Source organism: Anomaloglossus baeobatrachus, chromosome 2 (genome assembly GCF_048569485.1).
Source record: "Anomaloglossus baeobatrachus isolate aAnoBae1 chromosome 2, aAnoBae1.hap1, whole genome shotgun sequence".
NCBI lineage: Eukaryota > Metazoa > Chordata > Amphibia > Anura > Aromobatidae > Anomaloglossus > Anomaloglossus baeobatrachus.
This window is the reverse complement of record NC_134354.1, coordinates 279,684,823-279,701,154: the sequence shown is the minus strand read 5'-3', so window position 1 is coordinate 279,701,154 and position 16,332 is coordinate 279,684,823. Positions and strand designations below refer to the sequence as shown.

At 43.2% G+C, this 16,332-nt stretch overlaps 1 protein-coding gene across 1 annotated transcript in view; it reads right to left on the bottom strand.

Annotated features, from left to right (window-relative positions):
• Positions 1-10,016: 10,016 nt before the first annotated feature.
• LOC142291353 (myosin-binding protein H-like) overlaps positions 10,017-16,332 on the bottom strand; it is a 196,870-nt gene continuing 190,554 nt past the window's right edge. Inside the window, exons 10-11 of the mRNA XM_075335822.1 lie at positions 15,197-15,228; positions 10,017-10,160 (exon numbers count right to left, since the gene is read on the bottom strand). Coding sequence (XP_075191937.1) covers positions 15,218-15,228 — 11 coding nt within the window. The 3' untranslated portion in view covers positions 10,017-10,160; positions 15,197-15,217. The remainder of the gene's footprint in view (positions 10,161-15,196; positions 15,229-16,332) is intronic.

Genomic DNA, 16,332 nt, shown 5'->3' with positions numbered 1-16,332 from the left:
AAAAATAGGATGTAACTTTACTGCCCGTGGTCATAAAGGGATTAAATAAGCTATTATATTATTCTTAAGATGGACATGAAGCCTTCGAGGCCTAATTGAGTTTAAACCTGTACTCAGGCCCTTTGATATGAAGACATTTCCTATATACCAGGACTAGTAATGGGCGTACCTGAACTGTAAAGTTCAGGGTCCGTACCAAACACACAGTGTTTGTGCACAAGGTCCTGAACACGAGTTTTCCTGGGAAACCCGTGTTACAGTTCGGGTCCAGTTCGGGTCCAGGGGCTGTTAAAAAAAAGCACATTATTAAAAAACATTATGATTATACTTACAGGTCCCGCGACGCGTCCTGCAGACCCGCTATCTATCGGCTGCTTCTGCTTCCAGGTCCGATCATTAACTTCCGGAGGTATTCACTGCACTGCTCATCACTCGTCAATCTTCGGCTTTTTTTGGCTGTGCTTGCGGTGACGTCAGGGTTCACCCGAGTCCATGGCTTAGCCATGGACTTGATTGAACTTTGACTATCACTGCCAAGGTACGGTCACACTTGCATACAGCTTCCAATGCGAGAGCATTGTAAGCAATATGCTAATGACCCTATGCTGCGAGCGTCAGCCGAGGGTCATGCAACTGTGATGCAATCTTGCAATCGGGTCACAGCTCAGGAGAAGAGGGAGGGAGCACTTTCTCCCTATCTCCTGAGCTGCTTGTCTCTGCGTACATCGCACTGCAGTCGGATTACATGCGAGTGCAGTGTGATGTTTCATGCGCTCCCATAGACTTGCATGGGGCTGCGTGAGCCAAGACTCGCTGCCAAACGCAGCATACTGTGATTCATTCCACCTGCCGCTATGGCAGGAGAAATGGATCACATATGGACACTGCCCCATAGTTTTGCATTAGAGAGCAATCCGATGTTTTATTGGACTGCACTCGTCTGTGTAAAAAACAAGTGGAGCCGTACCCTCAGGCTGCTTCTCGCTCTGTAGAGACACTTGTCTGTACAGAGCGATGAAGCAGAGCTGACATTGCTCTCCTTCTGTACTATGTTGGACTAAGGATTTTTTATTGTAAAGATGGAGTCTCTGTTTACGTGTTGTGGATTTTTTTGGTTACTAGAAATTCATGGTGGCTATATCTAATTTGGCATGACACCATGAATTTCGGGCATAGTACTAGCTGAGGATACAATCTGGTATTAACCCCTTTATTACCAAGCGTGCCACCGCCATCAGGGCCGCTGGACGAGATGGATAAAGCACCAGGAAATGGCGCTAAGAAACAATGCGCCATTTCCAGGGGAGACTGTGGGCTGCAGTTTTTAGCATGGGGGGCCCAGAACACTTGGGCCTTACCCCGCTGACAATCTCAGCCCCCAGTTGCCTAATTTTACCTGGCTGGCGATCAAAATACGGTGGGAGCCCACACATTTTTTTTTTGTTTAATTTTTTTTTTTAATAGTTAAAAAATTAATGGGCTTCCTGTATTTTGATTGCCAGCCAAGGTAAAGCCTGCAGATGGGGTGGCAGACCATAGCCGTTCGCTTTATATGTGCTGAGAATCAAAAATACCACCACCAAATAATATATGTCAATTTTTAAATTATTTATTTATTTTTACACTACTATGTGTGAGGGACCCAACAGCCAATCACAGAGACTGTCACAGAGTGAACATCTGTGATTGGCTGCAGGAGTACATGCGTCTCTACAGAGTGAGAAGCAGGCTGACACTGACAGTGACAGTCAAAGTTCAATTGAGTCTATGGCTAATGGCTAAACCACCGATGTCACCGCGAACACAGCTGAAAAAAGCCAAAGACTGCCGAGTGACGAGCAGTGAAGTAAATACCACTGGAAGTTAATGATCAGACCCGGAAGCAGAAGCGGCCGGGAGACACCATCTGCAGGACGCATCGCGGGACCTTTTGGTATAATGACAATGCTTATTGTTAACTATATTCTTTATTTTACAACCCCCTCGCCCCATCCCATCCCCAGGGGGGGGGGGGGTTCACAAAACCACGGGTGTCATCACGAACTATCTATATATTTCCCTGTAAATACCCCCCCTTCTCCATTTGAGTATGGCCCCTAGCCCCCGGGTCCGGAGACCCTCGAGCCACGAGTAATCACCCCTGGATCTGAGCGGTTCGACCGCTGCAGGAGCGGCACATATGCTTTCTTTTGGGGATTATAACAACGCTATGAAAAAATATTTTACGTATAACATTTCTTCAAAAGAGGAGTTCATAGATCCCAAATGAATAATTAATAATCTTTATTTCATAAATAAACACACAATTAAAAGGATGTGTACAGTAAACAGACTTTGTAAAAAATTTGCACCCTCGTTTAGCGACATTCTATTTAATTCCAAAGGTGCACAAGAATATCACAGACCCTCCGGGGAGACCAATAGTGGCAGGTAATGGAGGATTGTGTGAAATAATCTGTAATGTCATCGACCACTATCTTAAGCCACTTGTGGCAGAGTTACCATCGTATTTTAGGGACACGACATCGGCACTGGGCAGACTGGATGGAATACAGCTCAGTTCCAGTATGGTTCTGGTTACGGCCGATGTCGAGTCCCTATATACGTCAATAAGACATATGGACGGTTTACGAGCAGTCTCTTTATTCTTGAAGAATAGTACAATGGATAAACCGATGGCGGAATTACTTTTGATTTTGTTGGAATTCGTACTAACCCACAATGTGTTCACTTTTGACGGGAAAATCTTCCTACAGACGCATGGCACGGCAATGGGGGCGGCATGTGCCCCCTCTTATGCCAATTTATTTTTGGGAGCATGGGAGAGGGACATATTTTTAAGTGAAGCCATCCCAGGTTGTAGTCGCATCCATAATTGGATGCGCTACATTGATGACATCCTTTTTATCTGGGATGGCTCCGCCTCTGAGCTTGATGGGGTGATGCAAGCCCTGAACAACCAACAAAATATTAGGTTAACATTTAAGCAGGGCAGAGAACTTGAATTCTTAGATATCCTCATCAAAGCTGAAATGGATGGCTGTTTGTCAACATCTATCTTTAGAAAAAGAACAGCGACGAATAGCCTCCTCCATGCCTCATCTTCTCATCCTAAGGCAGTAATCTCAGGTATTCCGGTAGGGCAGTTCTTACGAACAAAAAGGATCTGCTCAGATCAAGATATGTTTGAAAACAATCTAAGGAATTAGCACATAGATTTCTTGAAAGAGGCTATAATAAGAAAGTGATACGTAGGGGCTATCAGCGAGCCTCACATTGTTCTAGGAATTCTTTACTTTTCCCTAATGAGTCACGATCAATTGGAAACAATAAGGTGAAGGAGGAAAATATAGGACAAACACGGTTTATTACAACTTATCATAACCGTTGGGCAGAAATGAAAAACATTTTGTATAAACATTGGGGCATTTTACGCTCTGACAAAAATTCTGAGGGACATTTTGCCCCCTACACCGCTGGTTACAGCGAGAAGGTCTAAAAATTTGAAGGACACTCTAGTCCATAGCCACTTTGATGGAGAAGCAAAACATAGGAGGGTGCTGACCCCAGCAGATCAAGGTTTTTTCCCTTGCGGACTTTGTAAAGCCTGTGCTAATCTTATAAAGTCAAAAAATTTTACTAATTTTGATGGATCTAAGACTTTTGTAATAAGAAAACAGCTTACCTGTGCTTCAAAAGGAGTCATTTATTTGGGTGAATGCCCTTGTAAAAAATTGTATGTTGGCCTAACGACCCGTGAATTGAAAATTAGAGTACGTGAACACTGTAGGGATATCGCCAATGCAAAGACAGTGGATGACAAGATACAACTTAAAACATTACCGCGACACTTTAAAGAATTCCACAACTGTAACCCGTTTCTTCTTAAAGTTAGAGCTATTGACCAGGTTGAGTTAGCAATCAGAGGAGGGGATTTAGGTAAAATTCTAGCTAGAGTTGAAAGCCGGTAGATTTTCAGGCTTGGTACTCTTAGCCCTCAGGGACTAAACGAAACTTTAGGTTTCGGGGCATTTTTGTAAATTCCGAGAACGGAGGTCAAAATAATACGTAATATTAATATTTGGATCTTTTTGTCAATTCTGTTTTTAAATGTTTTTAATTTTGTGTAGGGTTTTAGGTGGATGTGGTGGGTGAATTTCATGTTTGTTGCTGTTTTTAATTATTTTTTCTTTTTTCCTTTATTTTAGATGTTGATATTATATTTCTTTGCCCTCGATATTTACGTCTGGATCCACCAGCAACATCTTGAGAATATGATTATTCTGTTTGAATATTTCATCTTTGGATAATATTAATTAGGGTGGTTTTGTATAATAAAAACATGTTCTTTATATGTATTTTGTATAATTGATTAGGTATATTAATTAGTATATATGGGGAAATTTATTATAATACTATTGTGACATGATTCTATATGGGGGCAATATTGGGGTGTTGTTGTAGGACATCTGTTTATGTTGTTTGTATATGGAGAAAGGTTAAATATTCACTATTGAATATTAATGCAATAATTTCTAGCACTGAGTAGAGATGGATCTGCTGATCGGGGCTGAGCGCTCACGCGGTCTGAAGCCGCCCGGAACCAAAATGCTGAGCACAATTATGTGGGGCAATTTGCATTATCGGACACTTCCATTTGCCTGACACGCAGATTGCGTTCCACGAGTGCCCGGAAGGAGGTGACGTTACAAGGAGGGAGGAACAAGACTTACGTGAGCGCCGTTAATGTCACCCGATTGGCAGATTTTCTGTACTTAAACCCAGCACTTCCGACTGCCCAGCACGCCCCCCGTTGAAGCTGGGCGCGAAACGTACGTCGGGGTAAGAGGCTGGCGGCATGTTGACTTGATTTACCCAGGTAACTTTGGACTTGTGGCTGATTGATCTGTTTGGGACGTTGACCGGTTTAGCGTTATACGGCAGAGCGGGCATCCCCCTTGAGGGGTTGCTCTGAGCCACAAGCAGCCGGTATGACTTTATAAAATGGCAAGGATGCTGTCTCCGTGTGGGATTAAGGTCCAGCCACGATTGTAAACAGATCTGTTATCCACTGGTCACTGGGTTACTTAGCACAGAACGTATATAATTTTGGACTTCTTGTGATTAGCTATGATGGATTTCTTATGTAGTAATTATAAGGTGGCCCCTGAGTTTAATATATGCTGGATAAGGGCTGAATGGGATTCTCTATTGTGGAATTATTATTAAGATATTGATGCCCTTAATCCATACGTATTTTACGTGTCAGAGAGCAACACTGTTTACTGCAATAGCACTTGTCACTTTTTTCCATGATAGACACTTTTCATGTGCAATATTATGCTGCTTTAGTCTATGTCTGTTTACTGTACACATCCTTTTAATTGTGTGTTTATTTATGAAATAAAGATTATTAATTATTCATTTGGGATCTATGAACTCCTCTTTTGAAGAAATGTTATACGTAAAATATTTTTTCATAGCGTTGTTATAATTGTACAATGGGAGTGTCCGATTACATAAAGACCTCTTGTGTGTTATTTCTTTTGGGGATGTCTGCTTTCTTTGATGAAGAGTCCTGCTGTACTCTAACTTGTTTAGCTGCTTGGACACATCCTTATGGAACTGCAACTAGAGCTTCTTTTTGGAGCAGGGCTTATATTTAAACATACTCCAAAAAGCTCCAAAAATCCTACTAGGGCTTATTTCCGGGGTAGGTCTTATTTTGGGGGAAAATAGAAAGATGCCTTTTAGACCATGCTCCTGACAAGGTCTAACAGATTAGCTGTAGTTAGCTGACCCAGAGGTCATAATGACAACCTCAGTTTGCTATGGGAACTATCAGACCTTTGCGCTGAAGTTGCTGGGACGCCGATCAGATGGGAGAGGAAACACCGTCTCCCAGGCTCCTAAGGGGCACTTTGCACACTACGACATCGCAGGTGCGATGTCTGTGGGGTCAAATCGAAAGTGATGCACATCCGGCGTCACTGTCGACATCGTAGTGTGTAAATCCTTTATGATACGATTAATGAGCGCAAAAGCGTCGTAATCGTATCATTGATGTAGCGTCAGTCATTTCCATTAATTGGGAAAGACCGATGTTACGATGTTGTTCCTCGTTCCTGCGGCAGCACACATCGCTGTGTGTGAAGACGCAGGAGCGAGGAACAGCTCCTACCTGCGTCCCGGCTGGCTATGCGGATGGAAGGAGGTGGGCGGGATGTTTACGTGGCCGCCTGCCGTGTGACACCGCTATGGTGCCGCACGACCCACCCCCTTAATAAGGAGGCGGTTTGCCGGCCAGAGCGACATCGCAGGGCAGGTGAGTGCATGTGAAGCTGCCGTAGCGATAATGTTCGCTACGGCAGCTATCACCATGATATCGCAGCTGCGACGGGGGCGGGGACTATCGCGCACGGCATCGCAGCATCGGCTTGTGATGTCGTAGTGTGCAAAGGGCCCCTTAATGTTGCAATCAATATCAATCGTGGCATTCAGGGGGTTAAATAGCCCGAGACGGTGAAGGAAACGCTCCCGGCTGTGAGAGCTTTTGTCCCAGTAAACCAGTGCAGAGAATTTAATTTATGCCTTGCACTGAGAGGAGGAACTGGAACAAGATCAGTGAATGCCAGGACACTGCCACTGAATCTGGGATGGTTGGAAGCTATGGCAATAGTAGTCGGTGTCAGTGTTAAAAGGGAATTTATGTTGTTAGAGAAGGTAGGGGTGGACTGCAGAAGAACAAGGTCATAGGTGTCTGAACATCAAACTTGCAGTTTTCAGGAATAGTTATTTTAATAGTTTGGGCCAGATGGAAAAGAAAATTTATACAATCTGAGATGTCAACTGTGTGCCTCTAAGTTATGAAATTGAAAATAAATGGCTGAGATTTTTTCTATATTGAAAGGTGACACCTCTCTACACAGTAGGTAACACAGGATCCACTAGTCACAAGCAGTGATAGACAAACCCGAACTGTGAATCCTTAATTGAGTTCAATGAGTTCACCTGAAGTCACAGTTGGGGTTCCCACGGTACTCCAGCTGTTACCTGAGGTGAACTGACCTGAGGTAAACTCATTGAACTCAGTGAACTCACCTCAGGTGAAGTAATTGAACTCAATGCCGAATTATCGCATTAGGCAATGTGTGCACATTGAATATTTGGTTGCAGACATTTCTGCACCAAATCTGCATCTCCTAGCAAAAAATACACCAAAACCACAATGATTTGTCACATTTTCTAATGTGACCACGCACTGAGATCTCAGGATGTAGCAAAGCCAGGATCGTCGTAGGACCTGCAGGTTGTTTTGGGGGTTAATAAATTTTCAAAAAAAGGATGTTTTGTTTTAAAAATAAAGGATTTTTCTGTGTTTTATGTTTATTTCATTTAACTTACAAGGTTAGCAATGGGGGTCTAATAAACACCTCCCCATTACTAACCTCAAGGTGATAACAGCTGTGATTTTTGACAAATCATAGCTGTCATTAACCCCTTATATTTCTCCGAATGCCACCACACCAGGGCAATTGGGATGAGCCAGGTAAAGGGCCAGAATTGTCACATTTAATGGATGTGACAATTCCAGGGCGGCTGCAGGCTGATACTTTTAGGCTGGGGGGCCAATAACCAGTGGCTTCTCCAGCTATCTGCCTTATTTTGATTTGGGTATCAAAATTGGGTGACCTCACCCTGTTTTTTTTAATTATTTATTTAACCAATTTTAAAATAATCTGCATGGGGTCCCTTATATTTTACTTATACAGCAAAGAAAATACACACAACTGGGGGCTGTAGCTGTCTGCTTTATCTGTGCTGGGTACGTCATTTTTTTCCCAATTGTTTATTTACATTTCTACTCCACAACCAATCACAGACGCCGTCAGTCTGACTTCAACCAATAACACATGCTGTCACAGACAGTGGGAAGGGGAAGCAGTGAATATGCATGAGAGCTAATGAGCTAAGTATAAATCTCCACCTTTAATCTCTATTTTGCTTCCTTTTAACTTTTTTAAATTTTTTTTATCTGGGTGGCCGAACCCAAACAGTAACACGGACTTCCCTGAGAAGGGTTTACAGTTTGGGTTTGCCCATCACTGGGACTCGGTAAGTATAATTCTCCTGTTTTACATCCCCCTAGCCCTTACTACCACTGTATTACAGCACACATGTTTGGGTCTCCATAGACTTTATGAAGGTCAGGCTCATGTTCGGGTTCAAGGCTATGCCTGTAATGGACTTTGTTTATTTTAAGTCAAGCCGGATCCGCTAAACCCAAACATGTGTGGGTTTGCCCATCTCTAGTCACAAGTCAATAGTGTCTATTTCTGTTTATGTTCTTGTAGCTGCAGAAAAGAACAGGATGTATGAGTTTAATACTAGTGACTCGGGGCCAATTTAAACAGTCTATAAGATTGCAGTTTTTTATTGATTGTGAAATAGTAAAAGAGCATAGAGCCCCCAAAGGCTATGTGCCCACGGGCGCTCGTACCTGCGGATGTATCCGCAGGTACGAGCGCATTTCCCGCAGCTGCCCGCCGGCGTCCGCAGCTATTTTGTAGCTGCTAGATTACAGCGGAATAGCTGCAGGAAACATGCGGCTTACCTGCGGACGTCCCGGCCTCTTATCTCCATAGCTGAGGGCCGGGACATCCGCAGGTAATTCCGCATGAATAATTGACAGGCAATTACACATGCGGATGCCTACATCCGCAGCAAGTTCGGCAGTCGCCCTTTCCGCAGTGTGGACACAGCACTCCCCATGTCCCATAGGATAACATGGGGAGTGACTGTATATGCTAAAACCTGCGGATTTATCTGGAAAATCCAGAAAAATCCGCAGGTTTTCCGTGGCAAAATACGCAGAAACAAGGTCCCGTGGGCACATAGCCTAAGTGCGATTTCAAAAGAGATTTATTTTTTGCTTTGTAGTTTCACCATCATTGATGACACTAAATTGGGATCAATTCACACATTTGTTCCTTTGAACGGAGCTTGTATATTAAGTTACACTGTAATTATATTGTTATTGCAAGTTGATTTAATTGTACTCACAAAATCAGAGCATTAAAAGATGATATGACAAAACTTAGGAGCCACATACAGCAAACTAGTCTCAGATCTGGGTTTTACCTTTCAGCTTCTTACGGGGCATACTCAAATAACGTTGAGCTTAATGAATACTATGGCTATGCACATGTAAAGGGGGCTTTACACGCTACGACATTGCTATTGCGAACTCGTTGGGGTCACGGAATTGGTGACGCACATCCGGCCGCATTAGCGATGCCGTTGCGTGTGACACCTACGAGCGATTTTGCATCGTTGCAAAAATGTGCAAAATCGCTCATCGGTGACATGGGGGTCCATTCTCAAAAATCATTACTGCAGCAGTAACGAAGTTGTTCCTCGTTCCTGCGGCAGCACACATCGCTCCGTGTGACACCGCAGGAATGAGGAACCTCTCCTTACCTGCCTCCCGGCCGCTATGCGGAAGGAAGGAGGTGGGCGGGATGTTACGTCCCGCTCATCTCCGCCCCTCCGCTTCTATTGGGCGGCGGTTCAGTGACGCAGCTGTGACGTCGCTGTGACGTTGAACGAACCGCCCCCTTAGAAAGGAGGCGGTTCGCCGGTCACAGCGACGTCGCCGGGTAGGTAAGTAGTGTGACGGGTCTGGGCGATGTTGTGCGGCACGGGCAGCGATTTGCCCGTGTCGCACAACAGATGGGGGCGGGTACCCATGCTAGCGATATCGGTACCGATATCGCAGCGTGTAAAGCGGCCTTAACTATGGTCCAAAGGGTCGATTAGGTTGGGATTATTGACTATCCATGAAATCATGCAGAAACTGCCTTTTTATCGCAATTCTATGTTTTGCAGTACTTAATGATATACTGACAGCATCTGCAATGGTAACACAGTATACAGTAACTATATGAATTTTTACCATCAGATAGCATGGTATTTTATCTCATATACAGTATTGTGACAAATGAATTCCACTCAACTTTGAGCCAATATATTTTATTTGCAAACTGAATACAGTCAGATGAAAGATAGTACAACAAATACATATATGTTGTGCAGCTAGAAGCTATCAATACATCTTGATAGTATATGCAATGTTAGATAACCACACTGAGAAATTCATCCTAAAATAGAAGGAAAAAACAGTCACAAATGAGTCAGTAAAAGCAAACATTTGTTACATTGATATGTGCAGGATAGCTAGAAGCAAAACAGATATCTGACACCTTATGTAAAAAATTTTTTTAAAAAATAATAATAATTTTTTATATATATATATATATATATATATATATATATATATATATATATATATATATATATATATAAATATATATATAAATCATAGCCAAAAGTGTTGGCACATTTGAAATTGTTCCAGAAAATAAAATATTTTGCCCAGAAAATGATTGCAATTACATGTTTTGTTAAACACATGTTTATTTCCTTTGTGTGTATTGAAACAATAGAAGAAAAAAGGCAAACTGGACATAATTTCCCAAAATGGGCTGGACAAAATTGTTGGCATCCTCAACTTAATATTCAGTGGCATATCCTTTGAAATAAATAACTGCAATCAATCAATTCCTATAACCATCATCAAGCTTCTTACACCTCACACCTGAAGTTTTGCACCACCTCTTTTGCAAACTTCTCCAGGTCTCTCATATTTGAAGGCGCCTTCTCTCAACAGCAATTTTAAGATCTCTCCACAGGTGATCAATGGGATTCTTGATTTGATTGAACTTTTTAATTATGTTGCGCAACATGGACAAAGGAACATTTGATCTCTAGAGATGGACTTGTAACTTTGAGATTGTTGATATTTTTCAACAGTTTTGGTTCTCAAGTCCTCATACAGTTCTCTTCTCCTCTTTCTTTTCTTCATGCTAAAGGGGGCTTTACACGCTACGATATCGTTAATGTTTGGTGATCGGGGTCAAGTTGTTAGTGACGCACAACCGGCGTCATTAACGATATCGCAGCGTGTGACACTTACCAGCGACCTTAAGCGACCTCAAAAATGGTGAAAATCGTTCACCATGGAGAGGTCGTCCCAAACTCAAAAATCGGTAAGGGTTGTTTATCCAGGTGGTTCATCGCTCATGCGGCAGCACACATCGCTATGTGTGACACCGCAGGAGCGAGGAACGTCTCCTTACCTGCCGCCGGCCACAATGCGGAAGGAAGGAGGTGGGCGGGATGTTACGTCCTGCTCATCTCCGCCCCTCCGCTTTGATTGGCCGGCCGCTTAGTGAAGTTGCGGTGACGCCGCTGTGGTGCCGAACATCCCTCCCCCTTGAAGGAGGGATTGTTCGGCAGTCACAGCGACGCCGCCGACCAGGTAAGTATGTGTGACGCTGCCGTAGCGATAATGTTCGCTACGCCAGCGATCACAAACAATCGCATGCACGACGGGGGTGGGTACTTACACGCTCGCTATCGCTACAAATTGCTAGCGATATCGCTACCGTGTAAAGCCCCCTTTAGTGTGGCACACAAACAATGCAAATATTGAGTCAACTTCTCCCCTTTTTATCTGATCTCAGGTGTGATTTTCATTTTGCACACACCTGTTACTTGCCACAGGTGATTTTGAACAAGCATCACATGCTTGAAACTAAGTTGTTTTCCCAGAAGTTTAGAAAGGTTCCAAAAATTTAGGACCATTTTTAGGGTTTTGTGTAAAATTATGTCCAAATTGCCTTTTTTCTATTTTTTTTGCATTTTGTTCCAATACACACAAAGGAAATAAAAAAAAGTATTTGAAATCATTTTGTGATAGAAGTACTTCCTTTTTTCGAACAATTTTCAGGGTGCCAAAACTTTCGGATATAACTATAAATTGCTGCAGGAGGTCTCAGAGTAATTCTAAAATTTAAGCAGTAGATTGTACTTGTTATTACTCGATAGTAAAGCCATTTTCACATAGTGATATATTTTCTATATCTGTTCTACTCAGAGAGCAGAATACTGACCAATATACTTAAAGTGAATACATCTTTAAGGGCTTTCTCACACGAGCCTATACATTGGACAAGTGCTATCTGATTTTTTTTGGGTAATAATGTTATTCAATGGTGCAATGCTGATGCCCGATTCTTTTTTGTCACTGACAGATTCTGCGTGCTTCGATTTACGGCACAAATCTGATCAAACTCAACCATTCCAGTCTATGGGTGCGTGGAAATCATTGGACTACACTTGGATGACATCGCAGATTCACACAATGGAGAAGATAGAGAAATTTTGTTCTCCATATTCCCATGCTCCGTGTTTCTCATCTGAGAAAATTGGATCAAACTAAGCTGACAATCTGATCAAACTCTGAGTTTGATCACATAACAATTTGCATAGTTGCATCTTTTGGATTAGAGACTCTACAGTCGTGGGACCATAGCCTAAAACTGGTGCTAAATAGAATTTTGTGCCAGGACTGCTTCCATTGCAACCTGTCTTTCTTCTTAATATTTTATTGTATGACAGTCACAAAGAAGCCAGATGTGTATGCAACGCAAATAAATTTGATGTAATTGTATGGACTGTAACTAGAGATTAAAGGGGTTATTTTGCCTTTTTTGTCATTTCACTGTTGGGCTACAAAAGGACGGGTAAGTAGATAGCAACTACCTACCTGCCCAGCTGTCAGCGCCTTTACCCTGGCTCAGAGCGGTCATGTGACCGCTCCTGCCGTGATTTTGCTGCTTCCTGTGACATCACGTCAACAGGGGCTGTACCTTGTTGACGGGCAACACAGCAGACTTCATGTTGCCACTCTGCTGGGCAGGTACAGTATGTGGAGTCCCCGCCCGCTTCCCTGCACCCTCCCACATATCCCGTAGTACAGTGGTCTCAAAGACTCTGCCCGTAGGCAGCATGTGGCCTCTTATGCTTCTTGCGGCGCACAGGCTCGCAGACCCCTTGATGATCACTGCCTGTGCTGGGGCCGCGCAATCAGTGCTGTCAAAGGACAGATTCCCTGGCACTGCACAGATGCAAGCTTTGTATACAGCTTCTGCAATGATCAGCCGCTGGCCAATCAGAGTCCAGCAGCGGATCACTGGAGAAGCTGTATAGAGAGCTTGTCCCTGCGCAGTGCCCAGGAATCTGTCTTCTGATATAAAGCGCTGTCAGCAGAGGCCCCTGATGCTGCTTGCGGCGCGCAGACCTGTTGCCCCCTTGCTGATCGCTGCCTGTACAGAGGCCGCCACTGACAGAGCTTTATATCAGAGGACAGATTTCCGGGCACTGCGCAGGGACAAGCTTTGCATACAGCTACTGCATTGATCAGCCGCCGGCCAATCAGAGGCCAGCAGCTGATCAATGGAGAAGGGGATATTACTACAGGATGAGCAGAAGGATGGGGCACAATACTATAGGATGGGCACAAGGATGGGGGACATTACTATAGGATGGGGACAAGGATGGACACATTACTACATTATATGTGCGGGGGATGGGATGTGAGGTGATTGTGCTAGCACAGATAAGAGGTAGTATCACTGCTCTGTATTTCCAATGCTGGAGCCATCAATCAGTTCTAAGCAGAATAATGACAGCCAATGTGTGTGCAGAGGGTCGGTCTAGACAGTGAGGCCGGGTGGTGACAGCTCTGACTGTGAGGTTTGGCAACCAAGGAAAGGAAAGTCAAGAGTGCTTGAGCTGCAGGTAAATAATTTGACTGCAGAGCATAAAGTGATAATTCAAGAGGAACAAAAGTTAGAAAACTAAAAAAATAATGTAGGAATGTTTTAGATCACAATACAGCACAGATAAACTGAAAATGTTTTTTAGAGTTTATCTCGAACAACTTCTTTAACTGTGCCTTACTAACAGTTGATTATAGCACTATCTAATGCAGAGGTCCCCAACTCCAGTCCTCAAGGCCCACCAACAGTGCAGGTGTTGGGATTTCCTTAGTATTGCACAGGTGTTAATGTAATTACCTGCCCAGGTGCTGGTTCCAACAGCAGTGCAATGCTAAGGAAATCCTGAAAACATGCACTGTTGGTGGGCCTTGAGGACTGGAGTTGGGGAACCCTGATCTAATGGCTAGGATAATTGTATTTTTCGCAAGAAACTTACTGTCAATCCTTTTAGAGGGAACAATAAAAGTATGTCACAAAAATGAGTACACCCCTCACATTTTTGTAAATTTTTTAGTGGAACAAAACTTGCTACTAGTGGAATCCTCTTCCACTCCTCCATGGGGCAGAGAGATGAATAGTATGCCAGCGCTCCACTGACACCGGCCACAGCGTCCATCACACATCACCCAGGACATCCTCAGAGGGTGGTGATGCAAGGAACTAGTAAATATCTTCAGCGTTGCCCCTGATGACGTCCTGTTCTAGGAGGAGTGATGGACACTGTGGGGAGTGACTGCAGCACCAGCCTCCTTGTAATGTTATGTCTGAGACTACTCTCAAAAAACAAATGTCACAGGAAGTGCAGTAAAAAACACCTTTAAGGATTAGATAGATGGAGAAATGTTGTGACTTTTATAATAAAAATAAGTACAAAAGTGGTTAGGGGTGAAGATAGGTCATTAGAAAATACACTTTAGGTGTCAGACCAGCCCTTTAACAGAACATAGTTTTTTTATTTAAAAAGGAAATTTAATACAGATTGTATTTCCTCTCTAACTTAAAATTTATAAATGATAGATTACATATTGCCTAAACACTGACGTATCAATTATCCCTTTAACCCCTTGTTGGCATCTGTTTCACATACTGTATATAGTGGTAATACACTACACTATCACTATATAGAGGAGCATTTAGGAGATTAGGAACCTGCGGGGTGAGATGGATCTAAAAACAGCGGGTCAGTTCTGACATCCACCAGGCTTCAGGTCACCGTTCTAGACACACTAAGCACAATTACGAGATGCTGATAAGTTGTCACGGCAGCTGGATCCATCAACTGCCATATTACTTCTCCTGTGATGCCAGGCCACAGGCATATTGATGGAATATTCTCAGCTTAGGTTATCATCCATATTACTTTGGCATGGATCCATTGTCAGCACCTCCACAGATCAGCTGTGTGAAGCTTTTATTGCTTACACTGCTTTAATTAATGATTGCTATAACCTTATTTATATTTTAGGCCTATCAAGGCTTTAACCTGACTTACATTTTATTTCACTACTTACCTTATGATGAAAAATCTGTGTTTATTGTGGTGCTAGAAAAAAAAAATAATAGTTTAGGGACGTTGCTGTATTCATATGCTAAACAACATAAAAAAAGCATAATAAAAAACATATATATAATGTGAAGAATGAAAGCAATCATCATAATTGTCACCATCATAATAGAGAGCTTCATATTTCTATTATAAAGTTCCACAGTTACAGAGTTACAACGCAACACAAAACAATACAATCACTGATCTCGGGGAGACCAGCCAGAGAAAACACTGTCAGCAGCCAGCGAGGGCCCTCAAGACAGTGAAATCCTAGGTACATTGCCCCCTGGGAAATATGCAAATCAAAAAAGTCTGTGGAGCTTCTGTTAGGAGTCTCAACACAGAAAGCAGCCAGATATCCCTTCGGGAAGGACCCAGCCAAGGGGTGGCTCTTTTTAGGAGACCACCATAACCACCATGTTAAGTGGCCCTTTTAGTCAATATCCAACTTTTTGACAAGTTTAAAGATATGACTGTGTTGAGACTCCTAACAGAGCTCCACAGACTTTTTTGATTTGCATATTTCCCAGGGGTCAATGTACCTAGGATTTCACTGTCTTGAGCGCCCTCGCTGGCTGCCGGCAGTGTTTTCTCTGGCTGGTCTCCCCGAGATCAGTGATTGTTTTGTCTTGTTGGTCTACTAGGCATTGCTCCCACCTGGCCAGAATCCTACTCCACACTGATGAGGGGCAATACCCCAAAACAGCTGTCTGTGGATGGATACCTGGCCTTGATATTGCGGCTGCCCTTGTCATATCTTTAAACTTGTAAAAAAGTTGGATATTGACTAAAAGGGCCACTTAATATGGTGGTTATGGTGGTCTCCTAAAAAAAGCCACCCCTTGGCTGGGTCCTTCCTGGAGGAATATCTGGCTGGTTTCTGTGTTGAGACTCCTAACAGAAGCTCCACGGACTTTTTTGATTTGCAGAGTTACAACTCAAGCAGCATACTGTTTGGGTGAATGACAATTCAACAGTAATGATTTGACTACTGTAACTCTCTATTAATTGGTCTCCCCCTAACTAGACTCTCCCCTCTACAGTCCATCCTTAATGCAGCAGCCAGGGTCACCTATCTGGCTAACCGCTACTCGGATGCCT